Source organism: Oncorhynchus masou, chromosome 32, assembly GCF_036934945.1.
Source record: "Oncorhynchus masou masou isolate Uvic2021 chromosome 32, UVic_Omas_1.1, whole genome shotgun sequence".
NCBI classification, from domain to species: Eukaryota; Metazoa; Chordata; class Actinopteri; order Salmoniformes; family Salmonidae; genus Oncorhynchus; species Oncorhynchus masou.
The window spans coordinates 47484721-47500250 of NC_088243.1; the positions used below are offsets into that span (position 1 = coordinate 47484721).

Sequence of the window (15530 nt, forward strand, 5' to 3'; positions counted from 1 at the left end):
AAATCCTACAATGTGATTTTCTGGATTTTATTTCTAATTTTGTCTGTCATGGTTGAAATGTACCTATGATGAAAATTACAGGCCTCTCATCTTTTTAAGTGGGGTTACTTGCACAATTGGTGGCTGACTAAATACTTTTTTGCCCCACTGTATATGTTTTATAAACTCATGAGCACCAGCTAGCAGTGTATTAGCCTGGTTTTGTTAGTTTAGGAAAATATGTGGTACATTCTAGGTTACATTCTATTATATTTCTTCGCCACAAGAGTGTGACATTGAGTCATTTCTGGTTAATTTGATATCTTTTGAATACTAAAATGGATGTTTATTCTGATGTTCTAAATATGAGATTACACATGGAAACAATGTATTTAATGTATTATAGTATATTAGGAATTATTATAAATGGTTAAATCCACTATATGATCACAATGACTTTGATAAACATTTCGATTGTTTCTTTTGTTAGTATATTATACAGTAGATTTTCCGTAGAATTGCTGTGGGAGTGCTATTGATATCCCGTCAACTACTGACCATTCATCCATACTGTGTGTGCCCCATCATTGCAGCTTAGGAAATAAATGAACTATCCATCCATTGCTCCTTCCTGTGTTGATTTACTGACTTGAGGGATTGGACCAGGCATGTCACACTAAGTACCTATGCTGGGCAGTCAACTAGATATGGCTCTGAAGGCAACACTTGCTGACAACCTACAGGCCAGCACTGAAACTTAAACCCACACAGAGTGTGCTACTTTACAGGAACTGCTGTAGTCCCATGCCACAAGTGACAATGACAACCCTATAGTCAAGTCCTTACAAAGAACAAAGCACAGAGAGATTAAACAAGGAGACAAATACTGAGAAAGTTATTGAGAAAAAAAGTGATGGGTGTCAAAATGGGTGTCAAAATTATGAAATGGTACCAAGATAGAGCAGGAGAGAACATGAAATCCTTAATAAATTTATTGAGACCTGTTTAAGACTTAAACATAACAATCCCCATTAAAATGAGAATGATAGCTAAGTACGAGATCTGACGTAATTGTTCTGGATATTCAGATATGTTATGTGACTGTAAATTGAATGTTGTGCAAAAAGCAATAACAAGTAGTACAAGTATGCGTTTTGATTGAATTCCATAGTATCGATTTGAGTCCAAACGTCAAAGTTGTTCATGTATGCACATTTTTATTGGAAAAAATCAAGATAGAAAAACAAGAGAAATACTTTGACAAACCAAAATAGGAAACATAGAGTTGAAAATGTTAAATGGAAAATATAAGTCAGAAAGGGAGTATATAAAATGAAAAATAAACACGTATACACACATGCACACAAACACAAGCACGCTGAATCCAGAATACAATAACATGATAGAAAAATGTCTCTGAGAATAATTAAAGGGAGTAGTGGGTAGTGGTACCACCTGGTAAAGTAGCTTTCTTGGAATTAGCACCCAGTGAAAAAAAAGTATTAAATCCTCCTGCTAATTTGTAATCCGACTTAGTCTTCCACTAACCAGCCCCCTCATTCACAATGTAAGGCTCTGACCCACAATGCATATGTCCGGGTGCGAAGCAGAGCGGGCATTCCATCTAAAGTCCGATTTGCTGTCCCATGACTTGTCGTCTCTGGTTGGCTCGTCCTCCAGCCTATGGGAGTGAAATGAAGAGGTGGTTTGAGGATTAGAGAAATATCACAGGTTGGTCATCAACCAGTTAGCACCGGGCAGAACAAGCTACTGTTAGTCGTAGTAGAATAATGTCTTAAGGATTAGCTAGCTACATACTACTTTTGGCAACCTGGATGAGGAAAATAGAGGGCACACAAAATCTAGTGTTATGACTTCACAGTAGCAAGATCAGAGTGAAAACATAATGATTTCAAAACAGTTAATCATTGTAACTCAAAACGGAAGGGTCAGGGAACTTGAATGGTTTTGAAAATTCACCATCAGTCTTGTATGTCTCATCATTGTGCCGTAATCTCCTTAAAGAACTTCCATTTTTTTATGCAAAGCTCCCCTCTCACCCACCTTATGTCATTTGGCTGGGAATAGTTCCGCAACATCCAAACAAACCAGTTTTGTAGCATTAATGTTGCCCTAGTGGTTTTCTAGTAAAACAGAGAATCTACAGAGCTTTGTGTGAGTGTCTTTGAGCTTGATTCAATCTGTACCGCTGATGATCTGCACTGAGACACATGAAGCTTAGTAAATATCTCCTTGAAACGGAGGTGAAGCGGAAGAATATTTTCAGCATTTGCTGACTTCTCTCTTCTAGATGCTCTCCTGCTCAAAATGTCCCGTTCTGTGTTTCACCGCCTCTGAATCCCCTAACCCCGAATAGATTTCCCCTGTTCATACAGTGGCTTGCGAAAGTATTCACCCCCTTTGGCATTTTTCCTATTTTGTTTCCTTACAACCTGTAATTAAAATATATATTTTTGCATCATTTGATTTACACAACATGCCTACCACTTTGAAGATGCTAAATGTTTTTTTATTGTGACACAAACAAGAAATGTAAAAAAACAAACAAAAAAAAAACAGAACTTGAGCATGCATAACTATTCACCCCCCAAAGTCAACAGTTTGTATAGCCACCTTCTGCAGCAATTACAGCTGCAAGTCTCTTGGGGTATGTCTCTATAAGCTTGGCACATCTAACCACTGGAGTTTCCTCCCATTCTTCAAAGCAAAACTGCTCCAGCTCCTTCAAATTGGATGGGTTCCGCTGGTGTACAGCAATCTTTAAGTCGTACCACAGATTCTCAATTGGATTGAGGTCTGGGCTTTGACTAGGCTATTCCAAGACATTTAAATGTTTCCCCATAAACCACTCAAGTGTTGCTTTAGCAGTATGCTTAGGATCATTGTCCTGCTGTAAGGTGAACCTCTGTCCCAGTCTCAAATATCTGGAAGACTGAAACAGGTTTCCCTCAAGAATGTCCCTGTATTTAGCGCCATCCATCATTCCTTCAATTCTGACCAGTTTCCCTGTCCCTGCCGATGAAAAACATCCCCACAGCATGATGCTGCCACCACCATGCTTCACTGTGGGGATGGTGTTCTCGGGGTGATGAGAGGTGTTGGGTTTGTGCCAGACATAGCATTTATCTTGATGGCCAAAAAGCTACATTTTAGTCTCATCTGACCATCTTCCATATGTTTGGGGAGTCTCCCACATGCCTTTTGCTTTTTAAGCAATTACTTTTTTATTTTTTTCTGGACAATTTTCTGTAAAGCCTAGCTCTATGGAGTATATGGCTTAAAGTGGGCAGATACTACAATCACTGCTGTGGAGCTTTGCAGCTCCTTCAGGGTTATTTTTGGTCTCTTTGTTGCCTCTCTGATTAATGCCCTCTTTGTCTGGTCCGTTAGTTTTCGTGGGCGACCCTCTCTTGGCAGGTTTTTTCTGGTCCCATATTCTTTCTATTTTTTAATAATGGATTTAATGACCTCTTTGGAGAGCTCCTTGGCCTTCATGCTGCCGCTTGCTTGGTGGTGCCCCTTGCGTAGTGGTGTTGCAGACGCTCGGGCATCTCAGAACAGATGTATATATACTGATATCATGTGACAGAATATGTGACAGTTAGATTGCACACTGATGGACTTTATTTAACTAATGATGTGTCTTCTGAAGCTAATTGGTTGCACCGGAATTTATTTAGGGGCTTCATAGCAAAGCGGGTGAATACATATGCATGCACCACTTGTCTGTTGTTTAAAAAATATATATATATTGAAAAAACTTTTTTTTTAATTTCGCTTCACCAATTTGGACTATTCTGTTTATGTCCATTACATGAAATCCAAATAAAAATACATTTAAATTACAGGTTGTTATGCAACAAAAACGCCAAGGGGGATGAATACTTTTGCAAGGCACTGTAGATATAGGATTCTACCCAATCCCAATTTTAATGTATCTCTTTGTCTCTCTTTCACCCAACACAATATAGGTTTTGAATTAGTGTTGTAATGAATCCTCTTCTTTGGTTAAATACACTGCTAATTTATATATATATATACAGTGTATGTCAGTTATTTTAGTAAAATGAACAAATCAAACTTCTTCAAGCCTGAAAACACAAAACACTGCACTTTGGAGAAGTGTAGATGGTTGTTTTCCAACTATTTATACAGATTTTATGATTTGGTTACCAAAAGGAGAAGACTGATGTGACCTGAAACCTTGGGAGTAGTTTTCAAGTGTCTTTTAATTGTATCACATATATTGGTCATAGATTTCAAATGACATTCATGCTGGTAGTCAAAACATAATGGTTATGTATAATCTTATCAAGCATAATTTCCTCTCAAGTGGTTTTATATCAATAGCTCAACGAAACCAGCAGCCTTGTGCTCAAATGTTTACACCATGACAAGTGTGTGAATCCATTAACATTTTCCCTCTAACATTCATCTCTGAATCTTGTTGACATTAAACACCAAAAAAGTACAAATTGATTTCATAAACTTTGCACTTTGCACTTTGAAATACCATTGAGATTAGTAAATCATTTCTCCAATCGTATTTTCAACTTCAGTGATAAGATAAAATAATGCTTCATTTCAAGCATGAATGCAGTTGTCATTTTATGTAACCCATAACAAGTTGTGTTGATGAAAACTCGAAAGTAGAAACCTGTCTAACATGGCCCACAATTAGTAAACTTAATTTCAGAGGTCATGCATTTTAATATTTGTGATTTGTAATAATAGTTTTAGTCAAGCATAGAGCACATAGTCTTATGGCTATTGTGAAATGAATCAAGTCAATAGAATAGTTGAATGGAGCAGAAAGGACCATATGTGCTGACTATTTTTAAATAGAGGGGTACATGATGCACATGCCTTGTTCTTTCATTTGCAGTTTTTACTAAAACAGGATGATAATCGCCTCATGAAGACAGCCAATTCTTGGTTCATATTGTTTCCCTATTAGTGATCCCATACTGTGCTACAGCAGAGAGAGAGTTTTGACTACAAGGAGAGTGACAGGTGGCTTTTCCCTTCTTTGAGGAAAACAAATACTCATTGCAATATCCTAAATCATAGACATACCCTTCCTTCGATAAATTTGCATATGAACACATCGATTTATGAATTGTAAGATATTAGAGCATACGACTAGTGGGAGCATACTACTTTATTATTGGATTTTGAAAGAGAGAGATTTAGTTAGAGGGAAACATTGACACTCACCCTTGTGTGCTGATGGCTGGCTCACTCCCACAAGTCTCTGTGAATGAGACGATGGTTGCCCTGGGTGTCAGGCTTAGACTGGGCCTCTGGTCTGAGTGGCTGCGTCGGATGAAAGGCTGTGGCCCTCGCACGGACATAGGGAGCCTGCCACGATCTCCCCAAGGACGTGGGACTACATGGCCACCGGTGGAGGCCACCGGTGAAGTCTGTGGGGGGTGGGGTACGGGACAAGGCTGGGCCTCAAACAGTGAGGGTGAGGCCAGGCAGAAAACAGAGCGAGCGTTACTTATTAACTGAGAGATAGTTGAAGCCCCTGCGGTGGAGTCCTCGCTGTTGTTCTCTTGTCTGTATCTTTGTAACCTAGGGGACGCTGGTGGTGAGGGTGCCTTGAAAGAATGTGTGGAGCCAGAAGAGCTGGAGTTTGGGAACATTACTTGTCTTGAGGCAGGTGGGCTTGGGAGTCTTCTCTGAAGTGGTGGTGCGGTGGGAAGTTTGCGAATGACCGGAGGGCTGGTTGAGGATGGAAGCATAGACAGCTTTCTGGAGGTGGGGGGACTGGGGAATCTTTGATGCAAGCAGGTTGGGGTTGAAAGTGTGGAAGGCAGTATTCGAGTTCTAGATACAGGCAGGATGGCAGGTGGTTGGATACTGACGGTTGAAGTGGGAGGCACTGTCTTAAAGGGGCTGTCATCGCTTTGTCTACATCCCGATGCAGCTCGATTGTGGGAGGGCCTCCTGGGCACATCGTGACCTTTCTCCATCGAAGACTCTGAGGAGTGCCGCAAGTGGATTACTTTTCTGGCTTGCTTGTAGAGAGTGGCCGCCTCCTCTGTCTCTGGGTTTACCTCCAGCTGAGGCTCATTGTGGCTAACCCTGGAACTAGCAGAGGTATTCTGCCGTACAGTCCAGGCATGGGGCATGCTGCTCGAGCCCTGGAGCAGGTTGCCTCTGCTGGGTAGCAATGGCACAGACTGCATAGAAGCACGCAGCTTCTGAGATGCAATAGCCATCTTGGGAATAGGGGATCGGCCCCTACTAACAACCCCATCGTCTACGTCGCTTACTGTGAGGCTTTGTGCAGCTTCAAAGGAATTGTCCATCAGGACCTCAAGGGGAGGGGGTGGCAGACTTTGTACGTCTAAGTCATCTGTCCTACTGCTGACCCCACTGCTCAGTATGGCCTCAATGTCACCTACTCCAGTCATAACAGGGACCCCACACTTTCGAACACCTTTGATAGGCCATAACATTTTGGAGGGCTCTTGGTTGGGCTCTTCCACCCCCTGGCTGAATGTGTCAATCAGCCTTTTGACAGAATTCCTTCCCCGGTACAGCCCTGAGGACAGACGAGGTGACAGTGGAGGGCTAGGAGGTGGGGTGGCTTTCAACAGCCCCTTGGTGGTTTTCTTGTCTTTCTTTTCTTTTTCCTCCTCCATGTCCTTGCTTGCCCACTGTTCCCAGGAGCTACGCTTAGTAAGCACTGCCTGGTCCTGAATTGGAAAAGTGTTGTTGTTCTTCCGCAGGGTGGATTGTAGACGTTTGGATGCCAGGGACTTTGCAGTATACCCTGGGTTCTGTTTAGTGGGACCTGTCTTGGCATTCTCTTCCATCCTGCCTTTGCTCATCCTCTCTAGCCTCTGACTCAGATACCTCTGCGTCCTCTCTAGTTCAAGCAATGTTGGATCTTCACCTTTGCTGCGGAGGGATTCTACAGACTGTGAACGGCCCTCTTTGGGAACAGGGGTCTTTTTAATTGCCCTCTGTACAGGAGCTGCTGTTTGGGGCCTTTTTGGTGATCGCTCCTCCCCCTCTGTCCACTGGCGCCTGCTGGTCTTGGGGCTGTCTGTTGGTTTAGTTTTGGCACTGTCACATTGTGAGGGAACAAATCTAATCTGACCACTTATGGCATCTTTCATTTTCAGGGTCATTTCCACATTTTGAGGGTTCTCTATGCGCCTGGTTGCCAGGCGACTAGGTTGCTGGTTAGGATCAGATGGTGAGGAGTAAGATTGCTTCCTGCCACCTTCTCCCTCTTCTTCCCCCTCCTCATCATCATTGTCATCCTCCTCACCATCATTTAAAAAGGCAGATCCTAGTAGTGACTCTGTGTCTTTCTGCTCTTTACCCATTCTGGTGCAGGCCGAGTCTATGGAGTTTAGGGAGTTGCTTGGACTAACTTTCTTGGTAAACTTTCGCCTTGGTGCCCCTTGCCGGACTAGGGTAGCATTGCTGCCAATAGGGCTGTAAGGAGTGGTTTGGTTGGTGGCAGTGTACTCACCGCTTTCACGGTGAATTCTTTCAGACCCAGCTAGTGACTCGCTCTCGGCCCCAATTCCACTGTCCTCACTGAACAATGCAGAGTCCTCTGGTCCGGTCGTACGGAGTGAGGCAGCCTCAATGCGGGTCAGCAACTGCATCAGTCTTGTCTCTACATTACGCTTAGCTTTTAATTTCTCCTCCAGCAGCTCAGAGACAGAGATGTAATACTCAGCCGCCTCCTCTAAGGCAGAGTCCCCAATGCCACCCACAGACTGACCCACATTTTGCATCCTTTGAGTGGTATACTGAAGTAGCTGCTGCAAGAGGTCTGGTGAAGACTCAGCATTGGTGGATCCAGACTTGAGGGGGGTGAAACTGGATAGGTTTTGTATTGGGCTTGGCCAGGCGAGATGCTCCCCATTGTCCTTCAGAAGCCTTTCACCCTCGTCTGCCATTTCCTCCAGCCCTCGGTTGATTTCCTCGTAGCGCATAGCCATGAAGGTCACCATTGGCTGCACAGACACCTGGGTTTGGGTCGCCTGGTCCAGGAGCCGCAGCAGAATCTCATATTTGCTGATGCTTGGGTTTAAATAGGCATACACAGCCTGGTGGGCTTTCACTAAAGGTTCCGGAAAATCAACTTTCTGCTCCACAAGGGGAGATTTTTTCTCCTTCTCTTTCTTTTTGGTCGGTTTGATTCCTTTGCCATTTTTCTTTGGTTTTCGTCCACCCTTTTTGTCAGCCATATCTTGCATATCTCCTTGTTCCTCTTTTACATGTGGCCCTGTCTCTTGAGTCCCCACTTTTTTGTCAAGGATAACCCCCTCTGGAACCAACTCGGTCAGGGAGGGTCTTTTTTTCTGTGGGGTTGAAGGTGCGTCCTTCTGAACAGAGTAGTTCTGACCAGCCAGTCTATTCTCCCCACTTCTCCTCTCCCAAGTCTCTCCATCTGTGTCTCCTGTTCCGGAGGAGCCTCCACTCCCTCCATCATCAGACTGGGACTTCCCTTGACTCTCTTGGCCCCCTGGTAGTAGTGTCCTTCCCCTCCTAAAGGTGGCCTGACCCGTAAAATTGTTACCTTTAGACGGGGAACAGCCCATTGCGGCAGCTCAATTTAAGTTGATTTCCTCAGTGAACAAGAACTCTGTGAAACTCCCACAAAGACAGAGGGGAAATAACCTTCACAAAGGAAAGAGAATAATAGCCAAGGTCCTTAGCTATCAGCTGCACCTGTCATCTTCAGATGGCTCCAATCCGCGACAGAGTTGTTGATACTGGCAGGTTCTTTATCCTTACAAAAAAGAAGACAAACAACACAAAACAGGGACAAATCCATTCAAAAGTGTCCTATTTTCTTGCCTATCATAGATAGGTTTAAACAAAATATCCGCATATCCATTTTCATGTTTTCTGTTAATTCCCTTTTGCATAACATCAACATCTTACAGCTTGTCCTATGGAACAACATCCCTGTGTACTTGTAGAGTATGAGAAGCTGAAAGGATTAGAGAGGCTTTCAGTGAACTCCTCAGAGTGCACATGGCACATTAAAGCAAAGAAAAAAATCACACTTGTAAGACCTTAAGCTCATTACGGGGCTGATCAGGGGCTAATCAGGGCTGCTTTCAGGTGGCTTTTTATAGAACAGACAACAATATCTCACTGTTTAGTGCCCTAGCCAAACCCAAAGGATACTGTAAACACAGTATACTGCCAAGTAAAATGGACTGGATGCTCAAAATCAACTCCTATATTAATATTGTTATTTCAATACAACAGATGAACCAATAGTGGGTTTTTCAACTGAACTCAACCCTAACGGCTTTGCTCATGCACATTATGTAATCCAAAGTATACTTGCAACCAATAGCTGGTTATTCTACACTCTCAGAAAAAAAGTTATGGTTGGACTACAGCATTGTTCCCTGGTGTCACGACTTCCACCGAAGTCGGCTCCTCTCCTTGATCGGGCGGCGGTCGACGTCCCCGGCTTTCTAGCCATCGCCGCTCCATTTCTCATTGATCCATTTATTATGTCTTCTTCCCTGCACACCTGGTTTTCATTCCCCAATCACACTGCATGTATTTATTCCTCTGTTCCCCTCATGTCTTTGTGTGAAATTGTTTGTTACGTGTTAAATGTTGACGCGCCAGAAGGGTTTGCTTATACCGTGTTGTTCACGAAGATGTTTATTGTTAAAATTATTTGTGACTGTTTTGAGCGTTTTGCACTTTTGCCTAGGGGCTGGAGGTTTTGACGCAGTTGCGTCCGTCTGTTGGTTTCTCCTGCCTCAATAAAGTGTGCGCCTGTTCACAACTCCCTGCTCTCCTGCACCTGACATCGCTACCAGTATGCACACACCTGACACCTGAGGTACAAAAATATCAAATACACATTTTACATTCAGTGGTACACACAATGATTTCAAATGGTACTGTTCGGGACCTTTTAGGGTACTTGCGCATATTATCTAGTATAATATTTTTTTTATAAAGGTACACTCATCACACACTCGCAACAAAATGGGTACGGTGACGCTATATTTCTGTTTAACAGGGTGGATTATGGATTAGTGGGGGAGTGACTTTCAGTTAGTTCTTTCTGGCCACCCGTTAGTTGAAGTGTTGTACCAGTTTAAGTGATCTATGGTTATGTTAATATTTGTTTTCGCATGTCTGCTTTATAAGCAGGTTGGTATTTAATGAGCTTACTATTGTACTAGAGCAGTGGTTCCCAAACTTTTTATAGTCCTGTACCCCTTCAAACATTCAACCTCCAGCTGCATACCCCCTCTAGCACCAGGGTCAGCGCACTCTCAAATTTTGTTTTTTTTGCCATCATTGTAAGCCTGCCACACACACACTATTCGATACATTTATTGAACATAAGAATGAGTGTGAGTTTGTCACAACCAGGCTCGTGGGAAGCGACAAGGAGCTCTTATTAAAGGACCAGGGCACAAATAATAATATAATAACAATCAATAATTTTGCTCTTTATTTAACCATTTTACATATAAAAACCTTATTGTTCATAAAAAATTGTGAGTAACTCACCACAGGTTAATGAGAAGGGTGTGCTTGAAAGGATGCACATAACGCAATGTTGGGTTGTATTGGAGAAAGTCTCAGTCTTAAATCATTTTCCACACACAGTCTGTGCCTGTATTTAATTGTCATGCTAGTGAGGGCCGAGAATCTACTCTCACGTAGGTAGGTAAGTGGTTGCAAAGGGCATCAGTGTCTTAACAGCACAATTTGCCAAGGCAGGATACAGAAATCTGGCAATGGCTTCTGCTTAAATTCAATTTTCACAGAACTGCTTGTTGCAATTCCGATGAGACTCTCTTGTTCAGATATCGGTAAGTGGACTGGAGGCAGGGCATGAAAGGAATAACGAATCCAGTCATTTTTGTAATCTGTTTCGGGAAAGTACCTGTGTAATTGCGCACCCAACTCATTCAGGTGCTTCACTATATCACATTTGACATGTCTGTAAGTTTGTGTTTATTTGCACACAGAAAAATGATACAATGATGGAAAGACCTGTGTGTTGTCCCTGTTAATGCAGACAGAGAATAGCTCCAACTTCTTAATCACAGCCTCAATGTTGTCCAGCAAATTGAATTTAGTTGCGGAGAGTCCCTGTAATCCTAGATTCAGATTATTCAGGCGAGAAAAAACATCACCCAGATAGGCCAGTCATGTGAGAAACTGAAGTGAAATTTATGGTCAGCAAAGAAAACATTAATCTCGTCTCTCAATTTAAAAAAAAATGTGTCAATACTTTCCCCCTTAATAACCAGCGCACTTCTGTATGTTGTAAAAGCGTTACATGGTCGCTGCCCATATCATTGCATAGTGTAGAAAATACACAACACTTTAGGGAACTTGCTTTAACAAAGTTAACCATTTTCACTGTAGTGTTCAAAACGTCTTTCAAGCTGTCAGGCATTCCCTTGGCAGCAAGAGCTTCTCTGTGGAAGCTGCAATGTACCCAAGTGGTGTCGGGAGTAACTGCTTGCACACTTGTTACCACTCCACTATGTCTCCCTGTCATGGCTTTTGCTCCATCAGTACAGATACCAACATGAGCAGCAGCTACGTTTGGCTACATACGGACCGTTGGTGGAATTCCTGCGAGAGAGTAATGGTTAATGTGATTGGATGCTAATTATTTGACTGGGCTACCTGTATTTGACATTGTGTTGTTATTTCGCTGAACACTAGATGGTTGAATGTTATTTTTGGCAGTGAAACGAGGCTACTCAGGTGAGATAAAAACCTCACCCAAATGTATATCCCCATTGGAAAATATAAATGGACTGTTTGAAAATATGAAGAAAAACACATGTTAAAACAAATATACATATATATACACACACACTACCGTTCAAGGTTTGAGGTCACTTAGACCTCAAACTTTCCATGTTTTCGAAAGAAAAGGACATTTTTTTGTCCATTGAAATAACATCAAATTGATCAGAAATACATTGTAGGCATTGTTAATGTTGTGAATGACTATTGGAAACGGCTGATTTTGTATGGAATATCTACATAGGCATACGGAGGCCCATTATCAGCAACCATCCTTCCTGTGTTCCAATGGCACGTTGTGTTAGCTATTCCAAGTTTATCAATAGACAACACTTTTGCAATTATGTAAGCACAGCTGAAAACTGTTGTCCTGATTAAAGAAGCAATAAAACTGGCCTTTTTGTAGACTGGTTGAGTATCTAGAACATCAGAATTTGTGGGTTCGATTACAGGCAAAAAAAGGTCAAAAACAAAGACTTTCTTCTGAAACTCATCAGTCTATTCCATGTGAGAAATTGCCAAGAAACTGAAGATCTCGAACAATGCTATGTACTACTCCCGTGACATAACAGCGCAAACTGGCTCTAATCAGAATAGAAAGAGGAGTGGGAGACCCCAGTGCACAACTGAGCAAGAGGACAAGTACATTAGAGTGTCTAGTTTGAGAAAAAGCGACACCTCACAAGTCCTCAACTGGCAGCTTCATTAAATAGTACCCGCAAAACACCAGTCTCAACATCAACAGTGAAAAGGCGACTCCGGTATGCTGGCGTTCTAGGCAGAGTCCCTCTGTCCAGTGTCTGTGTTCTTTTGCCCATCTTAGTCTTTTCTTTTTATTGGCCAGTCTGAGACATGGCTTTTTCTTTGCAACTCTGCCTAGAAGGACAGCATCCCGGAGTCGAATCTTCACTGTTGACGTTGAGACTGGTGTTTTGCGGGTACTATTTAATAAAGCTGCCAGTTGAGGACTTGTGAGGTGTCTGTGACCCCAAACTCTTGAACAGTAGTGTAAATATGTATATATAGACATTTGTATTTTTAAATGTGAATCATACTTTTATTTTGCGTACCCCCAACAGCATTGTACCCCAGTTTTGGAATACCTGTACTCGAGGAAGCTCTGCAGAGTGGTCACTAGCTGGCACAGCCACAAGGTCATGCAATCTTTTAATTTTAAACCTAACCTTAACCTGACTAACCCAAATGCCTCATCCTAACCTTAAATTATGACCAAATGATTTGATAATTTAGTTTTCATACATTTTTACGGTCAGTTCTGCCTTCCGGGCAAGACTTTTGACTATAAACGCCAACCTGCTCTTTGTAATGGCTTACATAAGAATGTGACAATGAAGAGTTGTAAATAATATTGTAGTGAACCTTGGTATGGACTTCTTGGTGTAATGGTTAAGGTGGTGGCTTGACAATCACTGGACCAAGGTTCAATTTCTGGTTGGGGTTCCCCTTGAATTCGCTCCACTTGTGTCAGAAGAGTGATGGCAGAGAGATTGTTAAGTGTTAGGGACCTGATATTTAGAAGATATACATTTTTGCCACTTACAAGGTACCTATGGCTTCGACACTGTGGTGGTACCATAAAAAGGCCTATGATACACTATTGACTATTTTAAGGTACGAAACGCAAGAGGACACCTGTGTGCCTATACTTAATGGTACAATGCATGTACCGTACAAGGCACCCCTACAGTGACCCCACTATCACAGCCAATAAACCCTGTAACTGTTTTAAAGTCACTATTGGCCTCTGAGCGGATTCCTTCCTCTCCGGCAACTGAGTTCGAAAGGACGCCTGTACAAAACCTAAAGTGATACTGGCAAGTGTGCGGGTCTTTATTTTCTCTAAGATTTAATCTAATTATTCCCACGCAAGCTGACTCAGATGTTCGAGTGCTTTTCCTATTTTGAAATACAATTATCAGATCAAATGTATATCTACTGAGTAAAAGGCCCAAATCCATGGGTGAAGTCATTGCTCTTGCTGAAGTTAGGGACTTTCTTATTAAGGATGTCGATGCTGAAGATATGTAATGTATAGCCATGATCTGGTGTTACTTACAGTTTTCTTAATTCTTCTTGTTTATAGTTTTCACCAGCCTTGTCATTAGGCATACCTTTTACCTTACATAAACAAGCCACCAAATATATATTGTTATACTAGCTTAAGTTCAAGTTTAAGTCTTTTAAATCTTTGTTGAAGACCATTTTAGTTCACCTTCAGAGTGTCTAATCACCTCTTGATGATGACACTTTTTTTCAATTTTCACCTAAAATGACACCCAAATCTAACTGCCTGTAGCTCAGGCCCTGAATCTTGATACCATTTGAAAGGACTTTGAAACACTTAAGTTTGTGGAAATGTGAAAGGAATGTGGAAAAATATAACACATTAGATCTGTACCATCATCTTTGAAATACAAGAGAAAAGCCATAATGTATTGTTCCAGCCCAGGGAAAATTTAGATTATGGACACTAGATGGCAGCAGTGTATGTGCAAAGTTTTAGACTGATCCAATGAACCATTTAATTTCTGTTCAAAATGTTGTACCAAGACTGCTCAAATGTGCCTAATTTGTTTATTAATAACTTTTCTAGTTCAAAACTGTGCTCTCTCCTCAAACAATACCATGGTATTCTTTCACTGTAATAGCTACTGTAAATTGGACAGTGCAGTTAGATGAACAAGAATTTAAGCTTTCTGCCAATATCAGATATGTCTATGTCCTGGGAAATTTTCTTGTTACTTACAACCTCATGCTAATTGCATTAGCCTGCGTTAGCTCAAACCTCCCATGGGGGACCCACCGATCCTAAAGAAGCTTTTGTTTTAGGCTCACTGCAGTAAATATACCCACACTTCCCAAGAGGACTCTATTAATAGTGGGCCTGAAAGGGGAACACCTTTAATTCTATTCTCTGGTCGACTGTACTTCAGCCTCACTTGGATCAATATATTACACAAAAGGTGACAAGAGAAGAGATGAGGGTAGAAACAAGTGAGGAGAGGGGTGAGACACTAATAAGCAAGTTCAGAAATATGTTAACAAAAGTATGTTCAAATGTTCAGCTCAGTAAGTCTTTATTGTTCCAGAAGGGGGAAAAATAAACAGATATTTTACAACATGAGTCCATAAACAACATTTACAAATGAGGAATAAATATATATAGGAATAAATACAGTATAATAAGAATTATAGGAAGTTAACATATATGCAAAACAAAGTCAAAAAGTAAAGAAGTCAGTGGCACACAGAGCAGCAAGATTAATTTCACAACAAAATAAAATAGTTTAAATACAGAAAAAGTAGAATTATTAAAATGTAAATCAAACTTGCATAATATATTGATCATACACTGTAAACCCTGTCATTACTCAAAACATTTGAGGAAACCCATTGCACTTAGTATATCTGAGTCCAGTTACTTAAATTGATTTTGTAGTCCTCACTTAAACCGATAGAGTCACTGTGATCCTGTAGGGGGTTCACATTTGAGGTGTATAAAAAATAAATTTAAAAAATGCGCCCACTAAGCCCCAATATAATTTCCCTGTGTGCCTTGCCTTTGAGTGAATTGTAGCATTACCACCCATGACTATATTTGTTAGTAACATGGAGATGGTTGTTGAATTTGATCATTTTTAGTCCTGTGGCCTTCAACAAGTGAATTCCTAGGTGAATGTTATCATTATAATTAAATGTTTTATGACAATACAATA

The 15530-nt window shown here is 41.4% G+C and overlaps 1 protein-coding gene across 1 annotated transcript; it reads right to left on the reverse strand.

The window, feature by feature from the left end:
• Positions 1–1176: 1176 nt before the first annotated feature.
• Positions 1177–9024, reverse strand: LOC135526147 (photoreceptor cilium actin regulator-like). The gene is made up of 2 exons (XM_064954274.1): positions 5218–9024; positions 1177–1660 (listed from the first exon to the last, which is right to left on the reverse strand). Exons 1-2 carry the CDS (start codon positions 8574–8576, stop codon positions 1540–1542), a joined length of 3480 nt encoding a protein of 1159 aa, XP_064810346.1. The 5' UTR covers positions 8577–9024; the 3' UTR covers positions 1177–1539.
• Between the last annotated feature and the right edge of the window lie 6506 nt (positions 9025–15530).

What these genes read in the sequence shown, in the direction of transcription:
- LOC135526147 (XM_064954274.1), bottom strand. Translation starts at nt 8,576, where the DNA reads ATGGGCTGTTCCCCGTCTAAAGGTAACAATTTTACGGGTCAGGCCACC. An exon ending in CCAGCCATCAGCACACAAGG is followed by an intron (nt 1,661 to 5,217) that starts GTGAGTGTCAAT and finishes TCACTCCCATAG; the next exon opens with GCTGGAGGACGAGCCAACCA.